At 61.9% G+C, this 13764-nt stretch overlaps 5 protein-coding genes across 5 annotated transcripts; 3 read left to right on the forward strand and 2 right to left on the reverse strand.

Annotated features, from left to right (window-relative positions):
• Positions 1 to 45: 45 nt before the first annotated feature.
• RHTO_07839 (uncharacterized protein) lies at positions 46 to 1790 on the forward strand (the record flags this gene model as incomplete). Its single annotated transcript, XM_016421495.1, has 2 exons — positions 46 to 358; positions 418 to 1790. 2 exons carry the CDS (start codon positions 46 to 48, stop codon positions 1788 to 1790), a joined length of 1686 nt encoding a protein of 561 aa, XP_016274088.1.
• A 169-nt stretch (positions 1791 to 1959) lies between these two features.
• RHTO_07840 (mannosyl-oligosaccharide glucosidase, glycoside hydrolase family 63 protein) lies at positions 1960 to 5250 on the reverse strand (the record flags this gene model as incomplete). Its single annotated transcript, XM_016421496.1, has 15 exons — positions 1960 to 1982; positions 2041 to 2078; positions 2140 to 2204; positions 2267 to 2356; positions 2422 to 2669; positions 2728 to 2973; positions 3029 to 3377; positions 3472 to 3920; positions 3977 to 4183; positions 4238 to 4354; positions 4421 to 4493; positions 4551 to 4639; positions 4695 to 4739; positions 4801 to 4956; positions 5019 to 5250. 15 exons carry the CDS (start codon positions 5248 to 5250, stop codon positions 1960 to 1962), a joined length of 2427 nt encoding a protein of 808 aa, XP_016274089.1.
• Positions 5251 to 5339: 89 nt separating this feature from the next.
• Positions 5340 to 7210, forward strand: RHTO_07841 (UPF0183 family protein; the record flags this gene model as incomplete). The annotated part of the gene is made up of 8 exons (XM_016421497.1): positions 5340 to 5406; positions 5487 to 5569; positions 5680 to 5998; positions 6060 to 6196; positions 6281 to 6436; positions 6493 to 6559; positions 6623 to 7075; positions 7137 to 7210. The coding sequence occupies 8 exons, from the start codon at positions 5340 to 5342 to the stop codon at positions 7208 to 7210; spliced, it is 1356 nt and encodes a 451-aa protein (XP_016274090.1).
• A 483-nt stretch (positions 7211 to 7693) lies between these two features.
• Positions 7694 to 10169, reverse strand: RHTO_07842 (heat shock 70kDa protein 1/8; the record flags this gene model as incomplete). The annotated part of the gene is made up of 9 exons (XM_016421498.1): positions 7694 to 7697; positions 7762 to 7882; positions 7950 to 8123; positions 8185 to 8299; positions 8361 to 9687; positions 9760 to 9819; positions 9890 to 9930; positions 10019 to 10088; positions 10150 to 10169. 9 exons carry the CDS (start codon positions 10167 to 10169, stop codon positions 7694 to 7696), a joined length of 1932 nt encoding a protein of 643 aa, XP_016274091.1.
• A 1995-nt stretch (positions 10170 to 12164) lies between these two features.
• On the forward strand, positions 12165 to 13386 carry RHTO_07843 (elongation factor EF-1 beta subunit; the record flags this gene model as incomplete). The annotated part of the gene is made up of 4 exons (XM_016421499.1): positions 12165 to 12244; positions 12589 to 12912; positions 13008 to 13248; positions 13354 to 13386. The coding sequence occupies 4 exons, from the start codon at positions 12165 to 12167 to the stop codon at positions 13384 to 13386; spliced, it is 678 nt and encodes a 225-aa protein (XP_016274092.1).
• Positions 13387 to 13764: the final 378 nt, after the last annotated feature.

Genomic DNA, 13764 nt, shown 5'->3' on the forward strand with positions numbered 1-13764 from the left:
GTACGTCCTCGCCTTCTCCCGGCCTCTCGTCGCTCGCTGACTTGCATGCACGCACCGGACCGCAGCGCGATCGACGTGACCGGTACTCCGAGCTATCAGACGACGTCCGCCAACCAGTCTATCGGGGCACGATTCACACCGCTCCGACCGCGAGCGGTTTCTCTGTGGGAACAGTCGCGAGCGCTTCGCGGCGTCGACCGAGGAAGCGCAAGGCCTACCTTCGACTTTCAATTCGCTCAGGAGGCGGAAGGCTCGCCATCCGCACGACATGGAGGTTCTTCTGGACGTTCGAGCGTGTGGGAGGACCCCTGGCAGGCGCATCTGGCGAGCAGGGCGGCGCACAACGAGACTGAGCGAGGTGAGCCGACGTTACCCACTCTTTACACTGTCTCTGAGCTCACAGGGTGTCTTCCGCAGAACCAGGCGACCTCGAACAGCGTCGCCAACGGATCCTCCAGCAGCGCGACTGGCTAAACCTCGGACAAACTGCCGGAGGCTCCCGTCCTCGGGCCCGCCAACCACGGTCAGACGTCTACTTGACCGGCGAGCGTTCAGTCTCTCCGCCCGAAGACGCCATGCTCCGAGGCTCGTCTGTCTATCCGGAGGAACCGTCTTCGCCTACCACAGTCTCAATCCGCCTTTCCTCGCCTCCTCCCGAGATTCGCTCCGTCGACACCTTCAGTCGAACGAACGGCTCGATGTCCGCCAGGTCTGCGACACCGCCCAGGACCGACGCCTTCTCCACCGCCTTCGCCATCGTTAGCCCGCAGAAAAAGCAGCCCGGCGCGACTAGCGGTCGACTTCCGAGCGCGGAATACCTGTCTCTCGCTCGGCAGCAAGTTCCGCCCGCCTGGCCGCCCAAATTCGCTACGAGCCAGCATCAGGACAGCGAGCTGCCGACACATGAGACGCCGGGGTCGAAAGGTCAAGCCGACGACTTCCTCTCCGACATGGCCAAGCTCCTTGACATCAAGTCGTCGCCTGCCGCTGCTAAGCCGCCTCGCTCTGCGGACCAAGCGAGCAGCCTCGACCTCGTCGACTTTCCGAGCAGTGCTCCCGAGACTGCCGTCTCTTCGGCTGCCGACATCGCTGAAGAACCTACGGGTCGCTCGCCCGTCGAACTCGTGCCCGAGACGCCCGAGGGATCGCAGACGATGCCCGAGGAAGCCCTGCCTCCGACTCGCGGCGAGGCTGACCTTCCCAAGCTGCCCGAATCTCCCCAACCTTCTGTCGCTCGTCTCGCCTCGCTTCAGTCCACGGCCTCCTTTCATTCTATTGGCGAAGACCAGCACGTCGACTTTGAGGAGGCGCAAACGACCGACGCGCTCTCGAAGTCGTCGCCTTCCCTCGACCTCTCGCAGTACACCTGGCCGCCCTCCTCGCCTCCTCGTCATCTTCGGTACTTATACAATCCCGAGATTCACCATCTGCCTGACAAGCTGCACGAGGGAGACCTGCAGGGCGTCGGCGGCGTGATCCTCGTGCACGAGCGCCTCGGTCTCGGTTGTGACAGTATCGACCAGGTACAGGCGCGCGAAATGCTGTCGAGAGAGTTTGCGATGCGGCACTCAGCTATCGAGCCGTTCGAGTGGGGATGGAAATCGGATGGCGACGAGAGCGAGGCTTGGGGGGAGGAGGACGAGCTGGACGAGGACGGGGTCGACGAGGGATACATTCCAGAGCAGGACGTCATCAAGCCTGCGTCGCCGCTCATGCGTCATCCGCGTGCGCCGCTTCTCGACGGAGTGATCTTCGACCCGTTTGACGATGCTGGCATTCTCGAACCCTGACTCCCCTTGCAACGGCAATGTTCTCGACGCAGCTCGTCCGCAACGAGAGAGGTCTCGTGTACTCGCTGAGCGCTATGTCAGCAGAAGCAGAAGACCTTGAGCAGTTGCGCGACATTGGATCGTCCTCTCGCCTCGGAAATGAAGAACATGCACAGCGAGCTTTTCCAGTCTAGTAATACTGCTCGGCCATGACTGCGGTGACGAGAGTGGTCAGCGACAGTCGAACGAAGGGCTGAGAGGGCAGGCGCACTGAGGGTGACGAGACTGGTCCAGCCAGTGAACGGATCGCTGCGGGCGAGGGACGTTCAGTCAGCGACCGCCCGTAAGGAGGTGCACGCCGGTTGCTCACCTTCGCTGACCCTCGCCGGTGACCGCGTTGTACTGCTCCCACACCGTTCCTGTCCGCACCCACTCCTGCGGCACGCGAGCTCACGGTCAGGGACGTAAGCGAGGGGCGAAGAAGCTCGGCTACGCACCTTGTGCACGTTCTCAATCACGTTGTTTCGTAGCTCGTCGTAGATCTCCGCGGCTCGAGTCTGGAAAGGCCCTGCTTCCTTGGCGTATTTCTGCGAGAGCGAGTTGTCAGGTTCAATACGGGTATGCGCGAGCAAGCGAAAGGAGTGCGACGCACATTCTTGAGCGCAGCCAAGGCGAGGTAGTTCATCTGGATCCAGATCGGTCCCCTCCAGTAGTTCTCGCCTTGCCCGAAGAGAGGGTGGCTCTTACTGAGCGAGCGGATGCCGTACGGCGACCAAAGGTGGGTAGGGTTGCGCATGAGCTCGAGGACGGGGCCGAGATGAGGCGAAGACGAAGGAAGGAGGGAGAGGAGGAAAGGGAAGAGCGAGATGTAGCCGCGGTGGCAGACATGGTACGACTCGTCTGCGTGCGCACAGGTTCAGCGCTGCCTTCGAGACGCGCGAGATGTACTGAGACGTACCGTCTTCGTCGATGCTCGCGTCACAGTACATCTGCTCCTCCTCGTTCCAATGCAAGTCCTCGATGTTGCCGACGATCGCGTCGTACTGCTCGTCGAATTCCTCAGCGTCCTCCTCCTCGCCAAGGAACTCGGCGACGTCGCGCATCGTGCGGGCGAAGAAGCCCATCCAGGATGCGAGGTCGACGTGCAACTCGCCGAGATGCGGAGGAACGGCGCGAGGGTAGTCGTCCAAGCCAGACGTGAGCACTGCGACGGCGAGGTGTCAGCTCCTACGCATAAGATGAGGCGCGGCTTGTCGCACCGTGATCGGCAGTCCTTCCCCTCCACCGGTACGCCTCGTTGGCGGATCTCGCCTTCCTGCCAAACTGCCGAACCTCGCCCTTCTGCGTTCGGCGGAACCACTCGTAGTGCCGTTTCAACGTCGGATAGACGGAAGTTAGGTACGACGAGGCGAGACTGGGAGAGGTGAGGTGCAGCGAGGCGAGCGCAGCGGGAGAAGCTGTCGGAGAAGCGTCCTCGGTGATCTCGTCGAGCGATGTGGCGAGTGAGACGCCGCGCTCGTGGAGACGGGCGATGTAGCCGGTGAGACCCATGATGAGGGTAGGAGGGTTGCCGTAGGACGGGTACTGCGCCTGGAAGTCTTCGGGAACCTGCGGCGTCGAGACGGAGTTCAGCCCAGCCCTGAGCCTGCCGCGGCAATTGCGCCACAACGCTCAGTCGTAAGGACGTGATGTCTCGACTCACCCGACTTCTGGCCTCTTCGCCCAGGATCTGCTCGCGTGCAATCCACCCATCGGCATCCGCCAAGTTCAGCCAGCTCTTAAAGATCTCAAGGCTAAGGTCGTTGTCCCACGCTCCGATAAGCGCAAGGTGGAAGCCCTCATCCCAGTAGAATCCGCGCGGAAAGAAACTCCTGCTTGGAGTCGCCGAGAAGAGCTCCCTCGACTCCGTCAACTCGGGCTTCTTGACCGGTGCGCCGCCTTCAATATCCTCGGCGTCCCACTCTTGCGAGAAGGTGCGGTCGACGATGGAGGGTCCGTGGAAGTAGCCGATGCCGCCAATGAGGTTGGCAGTGATTGCGCGAGCGAAGGCTTGGTGGGAGGAGCTGAAGGTCGAGATCTGAGGGAAGAGGGCGTTGAAGTGAGCGTGGAAGGCGGCGGAGGATGCGTCGAGTGCAGCAGTAAGTGCAGCGTCTGGGCGAGGAAGGCGTGAGCAACATCAACATCTTGTTACCGGAAGGAGGACGAACGGTTCAAGTTGGCCGGCGCGTCCTCCGCGTCGAAGAAGACGTCAACGCTCCATCGTCCGACGTACGTCCGCTGTAGACCATACAAGCCAGCGTTCGTGCGGACATCGTTCGGGAAGCTGAACAGGAGCGCAGGATCGGGCGGGTTCTCCTGGCCGTAGCGCTCCAGGACCGTCTTCGAGTGCGTGAGCATCGTGTTCATCAGAGCGTCTGATGGGTCCGCACATCAGTGCTGTCCTGGCGATTTTCGGCAAAGGAGCTTACTCTTCGCCTGCCAGACGAGTCCATGCGGCACGCCCATTCCGAGGAACTGCGTCCGCTGCAGCTTGTCGCCAAAGTCGTCGCCATGCGGACCGGCCTCAACTTCGACGTTCGTGTCATCTGCATTAGATTACACGAGTGAGTTGTCGACTGCAAGCCAGGCTGGAAAGGGCAAACCGGACGCACGATTCTCAATGCGGATCTTGTACTTGCCGAGGCCGGGCGTCTGCCCTTTCAGTCGCACGGCCCCTTCCAGACCCTGTCGAATGGAAAGTCAGCCCAGCGGGATGAGCGCGTCGCGAGCGAGCGAACACACGTTCGAATCTTCCTCGTTCTCGAGTTCCAGGTAGCTCAACGGCGCGTCGTTGCCGAAGTAGTTGATGAGCGAGATGCGTGAGAGCTTGCCTGCGGATGACATCGTCAGTACTGGCTGGAGTGACTTGCGGAGAAGTGGACCCACTCTGGTCAAGCGGTTCTCCCTCGATTCGGACGGCCCAACTGCCGCCTGCGATCCGTGCCGAGTCAGCTCAGCTGCCCAGACATCAATGGCCTGCCTGCCAGCTTACCTTGTCTTGCCTGCGCTCCCGACACCTTGAGGAAGCGGATCGTGAGCTGAACGTTGTTGCGCGGGTCCTTGATAACTTGCTTTGCCGCACTCCGTCCATCGTGCTCGGTGTAGCTGTACGTCAAGCCGTCACGCTGATCGCACTCGTGGCGGGGTTCTGCGCGAGAACGAGAGTCAGGTCCACTTGCGAGAGTTCGGCGGAGAGGACGCGAGACGTACGGGTGTAAGACTGCCAGTCATGGACGCCGAACCAGATCAGGCCGGTCAAGAGCGTGTCTGGCAACCGTGGTCGCAGACCAAAGTACAGCCCTGGCCTGTACGAGCCCCACAAGAGCGACGAGTTGGCGGCAGCGAGAGATGGGGCGAGGGCAGAGCCGTCGGCCGCTGGGGACGCTGTTGTCGCACCAGATAGCAAGCTTAGAGCTGCTGTAAAAGCTTGCCATGCTCGCATAGCTCCTGAGCTGATCAAGGTGAGCGGACGACGAGAAGAGGTGGGTTGCTCCTCGACTTGTCGCTCCTGCTGCTTGATCGCGCTTGCTGATGAGTCGGACTGCGCCAGAACCGCTATCTCTCACGCCCGGAGACTCGCTTGGCCCGTTCCAGCTCGGTGAGTCCTTGTTCTCCTCCTCCCCCACCGACCCGCTTCATCAGTTGGAGTGAACTGACCACGACACGCTCTGTGGACAGGCAGTCTGCTCTTCAACGTGCTCAATCACGTCAGATCGTATCGCTCGAGCTATCCTTCTGCCAAACTCGCATGGGACGACGAGGTTCGTCTCGCTTGCTCCTCTCGATGTGGGGTGCAGGGCTGGCTCGCTGGAGAGCGCCTGGGCCCCTTCACCTTGTCGAGGCAAGCGTTGACGGTTGATCATTCTCGCAGAACCCCTCCGACTCGCCGATTCACCTCACCCTCACGACCCCGCCTCTGCACCTGACCTTCTCTTCCCTCTCGCAACGCCTCACGCGCATCGAAGTCCTCGGAGTGTCGCCTGCAGCATGGGTCGCATATCGAGAGAAGAGGCTGTCGGGCGACGACCCGGACGACGAGGACGAGGATGTCGTGCGGACAGTGAGGCGCATCATGGGACCGACGTACGGGAGCTCGAAGGTTAAGGGCGACATGAACGGCGCGGGACGGGCCGAGGAGGAGATACTGAGCTACCCGGGCGTGGCCTTCAGGGTTGCGCGGAGCGACGGCGGTGCGTATCCTCACGTTCACCTAATTGAGCGCTCTCAGGCTGAAGTCCTCCGCGTCGACAGGTTCAGCAATCAGCCGCATCGTCGTTACTCCTCTATCTGCACCTGAAGACGTGCCCGTCGACCAGGCTTGGCTGCACCCGGTCTTGCCTGACAACCCGTCCGTCGCAAAGGGGGACTTGCGACTCGCCGAGATTCAGGTGAGGCGGATTGCCTTTGGGCATCTCTGCGCTACTTGACGGCTCGCGAACCGGTACTGACGGGTCATCTTCCGCCGTTCCCAGCTCGCCTCGTCCCGCTCGCCAGCGATCGTACGCCTCAACTTCCACTCATCGCCCGACCAGCCGTTGGCCTCCGTCGAGCTCAAGATCGGCGAGACGACCAGCGAAGACATCCTCTGCGAGCTGGGCAGTGCTATACGGACGTTTTGGAAGGAGGATGTGCGTGCAACTCGCCCTTTCCGTCTGCGCACTTCCTGACCTGTTGGGCTTTGCAGGACCGACTAACTATCCACACGGCGTCCGTCGAGTCGTCAAATTCGTCTGCAAACCCTGCCTTACAGCGTGCGTCCCCTTCGCTCGCCACATGTCCTCGAAGACCTCGCTGACACCCCTCCCGCCTCGCAGCCAACCCCTACTTCCTCTCCTACCCACACCTCGGTCTCACTCTCCTCGTCTCCTCCTCCTCCACCCCTCACACCCTCGAGAAAGTCATCCTTCACTCGAACCTGCCGGGCGAAGTCCAGTTCGGGCGGACAACGCGGGCGGCTTGGGCGTTAGTGCGCGACGGGGAGCGCGTCGGCGTCGAGGATGGGTGGAAGAGCGTGAAGGCATGCCTTGAGGGACGCGGAAACGGTGCGACAAGGACGCCTTCGCCGCTTGCGACTGGTCAGGCGGGCAAGAAGGGCAAGATGAGCGGAGTCAAGGAGACGAATGTGGAGGACTTGCTCGGGATCGAGTCGGCTGCGGGGTCGCCAAACGAACGTGGTGAAGCGCTGGGAGGACGCGGCGACGAGAAACCCATGGTGCTGGACCGGACGGCGGGAGAGGGCAGGGGAGGGGTCAAGGGCAAGCCGACGGGTGCGCGCGTGCTTGCTTGCGTTGCTTCAGGATGCTAGTGCTGACACTTACGAACCCGCAGAGATCCACGGCTTCCCCGGCATCGCCCTCGAGGTCACGCAGTCGGGCGACATCGAGACGGTCTGGTTGTTCTGAGCAGTCTTTCTCACTGTGCTTCGTTCTGCTTTGTTGTACCTATCGCGCACTTCTCTGCACTGCATCTTTGACTATGTGAACCGTCGTCTCTGCGGAAGTTGTGCTGCTTCGCTGCGTTTCCTCCTCCGCTTCTCTTCCTCGCCCCCTTTCCTCTTCGCACGTCTTCGTCCACTCCTGCCGCTCTTCCGGCTTCATCGCTGATTGTCCGTAAGCCGGACCGTTGTGTGCCGCAACAAGCCGCTCCGCTCTCGCTGCTCACTCAAGTCAGCTCCTCTCGACCTCTCGCCCGCTCTCTCGACAAGTCCGCGCGAGCATACGTGCGAGTACTCTATCGAAATTACACAGCTGAGGCATGCAGTACTGCAGGCGTGGAGAACGGAAGAGAGGAAAAGCGGACGACTGAACTCCTTTTAGTGTCGGGGGCGGAAAGAGAAAAGGCGTGGCTACACAGGTCGGATGCGAGGTGAGACGGGGCGGAATCGTTTAGCTGCGAAGGTAAATCAGTCAGTACACTCTGAACCAGTGGGAGAGACGAGACGGAAAAGACGAACTCGACCTCCTCGACCGAGGGACCGTCGTCGCCGCCGGCGCCGGGAGCACCAGCACCTCCGGGCATGTTGGGCATACCACCGGGCGCGCCACCAGCAGCGCCGTACGCACGCATCATGATCGCTGGAGGGTAGAAGACCGAAAGTCAGTACCGGGAGAAGGGGCGGCACGTTGCGGAATGGAGACTCACGGTTCGCGACACCCTCGAGCTCCTTCTGCTTCTCCTCGTACTCCTCCTTCGAGGCCTCGGCCGAAGCGTCGAGCCACGAGATGGTCTCCGAGATGGCCTTGTCGAGCGTCTCGCGGTCCGAGCCCTCGATCTTGTCCTTGAGGTCGCCGTCAATCGAGTTGCGGAGCGAGTAGGCTGCACGCGACGGGAGAGTCAGTACGGAAGACGAGAAGAAGGGAAGACGCGGAAAACGAACCGTAAGTCTCGAGGCCGTTCTTGGCGGTGATGCGCGCGGCAGCAGCCTCGTCCTCCGCCTTGTACTTCTCTGCCTCGCTGACCATGCGCTCGATCTCCTCCTTCGACAAGCGGCCCTGCGAGAATGGAGAGTCAGCTCGTCATTCGGCGGCGAGGAGAGAAGGAAGGGTCACGCACCTTGTCGTTGGTGATGGTGATCTTGTTCGACTTGCCGGTGGTCTTGTCCGAAGCCGAGACGTTGAGGATGCCGTTGGCGTCGATGTCGAAGGTGACCTCGATCTGGGGGACGCCGCGGGGCGCGGGGGGGATGCCCGAGAGCTCAAACTTGCCGAGGAGGTTGTTGTCCTTGGTGCGGGCGCGCTCCCCTTCGTAGACCTGGATCAAGACGCCCGGCTGGTTGTCGGCGTAGGTCGAGAAGATCTCCGACTTCTTGGTCGGGACGGTCGTGTTGCGCGGGATGAGCTTGGTCATGACACCGCCGGCGGTCTCGATACCGGTCGAGAGAGGGGCGACGTCGAGGAGGAGGAGGTCCTGGGTCTTCTCGGACGTGTCGCCGGTGAGGATGGCAGCCTGGACGGCGGCGCCGTACGCGACGGCCTCGTCCGGGTTGATCGACTTGTTGGGCTCCTTGCCGCCGAAGAAGTCGGAGACGAGCTTCTGGACACGCGGGATACGGGTCGAGCCGCCGACGAGGACAATCTCGTGGACCGACTGCTTGTCAATCTTCGAGTCGCGGAGGACCTTCTCGACGGGCTCCATGGTCGAGCGGAAGAGGTCCTGGCAGAGCTCCTCGAAGCGGGCGCGGGTGATCGAGGTGTAGAAGTCGATGCCCTCGAAGAGCGAGTCGATCTCGATCGTGGTCTGGGCGGCCGACGAGAGGGTGCGCTTGGCGCGCTCGCAGGCGGTGCGGAGGCGGCGGAGGGCGCGGGCGTTCGACGAGAGGTCCTTCTTGTTCTTGCGCTTGAACTCGGCGACAAAGTGGTTGACGAGGCGGTTGTCAAAGTCCTCGCCGCCGAGGTGGGTGTCGCCGGCGGTGGCCTTGACCTCGAAGATGCCCTCCTCGATCGTGAGGAGCGAGACGTCGAACGTGCCGCCTCCCAAGTCGAAGATGAGGACGTTCTTCTCGCCCTCGGACTTCTTGTCGAGGCCGTACGCGATGGCGGCGGCGGTGGGCTCGTTGATGATGCGGAGGACGTTGAGGCCCGAGATCAAGCCGGCGTCCTTGGTGGCCTGGCGCTGCGAGTCGTTGAAGTAGGCGGGGACGGTGACGACGGCGTTGGCGACGGTGCCGCCGAGGTAGGCCTCGGCCGTCTCCTTCATCTTGAGGAGGACCATCGACGAGATCTCCTCGGGCGTGAACTCCTTCTGCTCGCCCTTGTACTCGACCGAGATGATGGGCTTGCCCGACTTGTCGATGACCTTGAACGGCCAGTGCTTCATGTCGGACTGGACCTCGGCGTCGGCAAACTTGCGTCCGATGAGGCGCTTGGCGTCAAAGACGGTGCTGTTGCGCGGGAAGACGTCCCAAGTCAGCTCGCGCTCGAGTGCATCCGCTGAAATGCCGTCCTGAACTCACTTGTGGGGGTTCATCGCAACCTGGTTCTTCGCCGCATCGCCGATAAGACGCTCAGTGTCGCTGCGAGGAGGAGGAGCGAAGGTCAGCACTCGCTCGTTCGGCTCGCTCGGTTCGCACAGAGTCGACTCACGTGAAGGCGACGTAGGAGGGGGTGGTGCGGTTTCCCTGGTCCTGTGGGTGGCGAAGACGGTGCGAAGGCGGTCGAATGTCAGCGACTGTTTTCCATCTCGACCGAGTGTTGAGAGGGAGGTGGACGCACGTTGGCGATAATTTCGACGCGGTCGTTCTGCCAGACGCCGACGCACGAGTAGGTCGTGCCCAAGTCGATACTGCGCGCATGGTACGTGGTCAGCGAGCCGAGTCGAGTGGTGACGAGCGAGGTGAGCGTACCCGACAGCCTTTCCAGCCATTGCTTTTGATTGTGCGAGTGGTGTGTGTGTGCGGGTGTGGGTGTGTGCTGTAGTCTGCGCTGTGTTACTGCAGTAGAACAAGCGAGCAAAGAGTGAAGAGAGAGGGAGAGAGAGAGGAAGAGAGAGCCGCCCGCCGAGGTCGTCGCTCGCCTCGCCCAAGTTCCACAGCGTTCCCTCGCTCACTTCTCCCGCGCCATCCACCCCGTTCTCGAGCATTCTCACACTCACTAGCACATCGCCACACAGTCGACCCGCCAGCCACTCCAACTCCCCCGCCCGCCGCATCCCTCGCCGTCGAGGACGCCCTTCGTCCAGGTTTGCCACCTTCGATCGCCTCGCTTGCTCCCGCCACACTCGCTGGCGGGTTCCCTGCGTTCGGTACTGCTAGCTGGAGACGTTGCGAGGCCTGGCTTCCATAGCGAAGTCAGTTGGAGCTGTCGCGCCGTCTCGCACGCCTGTCTTCCGCTCCTCGCGACCGCTTTTCTGGCTTCGTCGCTTCCCTCGGCTTTCTAGCGGCTTCGCTACGCCTCTACTGAGCTTGCATCGACGTTCTCCCTGCGCGGACGACCAGGCTGAAGACGCCATTTACGTTTCTCTGACACTATGTACACCCCCCTTCCCTGGTCCCCCCCTCGCTCCCTCCCGACTCGCTCACTACTCCTCTCAGCCGTCACTCCTGACCCTCATGACTCGCTCAAGACTTCTGAGCACCCGAGCTAGTGTTCGAGGACTGTTCTCCCGCCGAGGACTGGTTTTGCTCGGAGGAGGAGGAGGAGAGTTCGTCAAGATGAACTCCTTGCTGCGTCGCGTTCTGCGTCCCACAGCACTCCTCAGCTCCTTCTCTTCCGTAGCTCGAGAGCCAGAGGGAGGGCGAGAGAGGGTGGGACGCACGGCATTCGGCTGCCCCTTGTCGCGCGCACGGAGCGAGTCGCCTCCTTCCCATGCTTGCGCGCCCGACTCCAACGTCTGTTGTCACATCCCAGATCAGCTCGGAGGGAGGAAAGAGAGAGAGAGAGAGGGAAAGGGGAGACGCACGCGCACGTCCCCGCCGTCTTTGAGTTTCTGTTCTACTGGGTCGACAAAGTGCTGTTTCATCCACACGGTTCACGAGGCAGCAGCCGAGGGGAGAGGGAGGGAGAAGAAAGAGAGTTAGCAGGAGCAGGAGGAGGAAGGTGAGGTGAAGGGGGGGACTCGCTTCGGACATTGTTGCGCTGTTCGTTCGTACACCTTTGCTCGAAGTTGCGAGAGAGAAAGCAGGAAGAGAGATGGAAGCGAGCGAGCGAAGGGGGTGGCGCCGGCGGAAGAGGCGAGGAGCGGTCATCGTGAGGTCAAGGCAACTCGGGACCTGAGAAGCGCGGAAGCGGGAAGGTACCGGCGGTCTCGGGATAAGCGGGATGCGCTTAGAATGGTCGAGCGCTTGTAGCGTTTGGAGGGGAGATCAGGACGTTGTGAGGCGCGGCCGGAGGAAGAGCGAGAGAACGTGGAGCGAGCGAGGAAGCTCGACGAGGACAGCGAGCGTGTCCAGTACGAGTGCGCATCACCTGCGTACATCTTGGCGACGTCTGAGCAGCGCGGATGTGCTTCCGCCGGCGTAAGGAGATGCGAGAAGCCGTCAAGACAGAGGACGGCAGTCGAGGAGGCGTCTCGCGGCAGCAACAGCTCTGGAGGGTACCGCCGCTCGCCTGTCGTTCTAAACATCGTGAACGACGTCCTGACCAACCGAATGTCCCACCAGACGGCCGTGGTGACGAGAACCGGCTCCAACTGATGAGAACCGCGAGAGGGTACAGCGGCGCGAGGAGACCTCGTGGAGAGACGGGACAAAGCTGCCTGGGTAGATCAGCACCGTAGCAAGCCATTCCAGCCATCAGACCCAGTGCATATCGCTGAGTGTAAGCGGAGAAAACGTTTCGAAGCGAGCGAGCTTTGAGCGCGTCCCTTCGCCTGCTCCTCCTCCCTCTCCTCCCCTCACACACCCTCGCACAGCCAGCCAGAATGGGATTCCCCGAGTTCACTAACCCCGCCGGCCTCCAGTCGCTCGAGTCGCACCTCGCCGACAAGTCCTACATCGAGGGGTGAGTGCGCGCTCCTCCCGCTGGCATCGTGGCACCCCCGACAACACCCTCGCCTCTCTCGCGCCCTGCGACGGTCTGGGAGGACGGAAATCGACCGGATGGAGTGGACCCAGAGCACAGAGCCTCATCTAAAGGATGAATATCTGCTTTGGTCCGTGTTGCAGAGCGAAGGAGCCTCAAGAACTCCGCCAAAAGCGCTGAAGACAACCAACCCTTCCAAGCCAGCTGATCTAGTTGGGGCTTGTGCGCTGGGACACTCTGTACCGGTCGATTGGGGGTTAAACAACCGAGTGCGAGATTGAGGACGCGAGCTGACCGTCTCCTCCTCCTCGCGTCGAACACAGCTACACCCCCTCGCAGGCCGACGTCGCCGTCTACAAGGCCCTCGCCTCTGCCCCTGACGCCGCCACCTACCCCCACTCTGCGCGCTGGTTCAAGCACATCCAGTCGTACGAGGCCGAGCACGAGACCCTCCCCGGAGACGCCTCGAAGCCCGCGTCGGCGTACGGCTCGGCCGTCGCTGCCGCTGCTGCCCCCGCCGCCGCCGCTGAGGACGAGGACGACATTGACCTCTTTGGCTCGGACGACGAGGAGGTCGACCCCGAGGCCGAGGCCCTCAAGCAGAAGCGTCTCGCAGAGTACGCCGCGAAGAAGGCCAACAAGCCCAAGTGCGTCTCTAGTCTCGCGCCATGCATGTGCATATGCATTGTGCTCGTGCATAGCTGTCGTGGAATCCCGTCGCTGACGCCGCCCGCGCGCGCAGGACCATCGCCAAGTCGCTCGTCACCCTCGACGTCAAGCCCTGGGACGACGAGACCGACATGGCCGAGCTTGAGGCTGCTGTCCGCTCCATCGAGAAGCCCGGACTCGTCTGGGGTCTTTCGAAGCTTGTCCCCATCGGCTACGGCATCAAGAAGTTGCAGATGTCGCTCGTCGTCGAGGACGAGCTCGTCTCGCTTGACGAGCTGCAGGAGCAGATTGCCGACCTGGAAGACTACGTCCAGGTCGGTCTTGTCTCATTGATTCTCGTCGTCGCCGTCGACTCCGCCACCTCGACTTCGCCTCCTCGACCTCCATTTTTCCTCGTTGCTGACTCTCTTTCTCTCCAGTCCTCCGACGTCGCCGCTATGCAGAAGCTGTAAGGCGCCAAGAAAAAACATCTCATGCCTCGACGCCGTTCTCTCCCTTTTCGACTTCCACCCAGCAGTAAAACCGAACTTGCGCGATGAAGGTCCCTTTGTTGTGAAAATCGACTGGTTCGACCACCACGCCGTCCTGACACGTTCTACAGACTGTCGACAAGCTGCTTTTGCCGGCTGCCGCCGCCGTTCTCGCGCTCGTCGACGTCGTCCGCCTCTCGTGCTAACTCCGACTCTTCCGCCTTTCCGCCTCTTTCCGACGGCTCTATCAACACAGTACAACGCTCTTCGACTGCTACTGACTCTACCACCGCCCCCGCTCCCCCTCCCTACCCTCCAAAACCCCAGCGCAAATGCCTAGCCCCACCCCCTCCTTCTCGT

The sequence above is a fragment of the Rhodotorula toruloides genome (assembly GCF_000320785.1).
Source record: "Rhodotorula toruloides NP11 unplaced genomic scaffold Scaffold8, whole genome shotgun sequence".
NCBI classification, from domain to species: domain Eukaryota; kingdom Fungi; phylum Basidiomycota; class Microbotryomycetes; order Sporidiobolales; family Sporidiobolaceae; genus Rhodotorula; species Rhodotorula toruloides.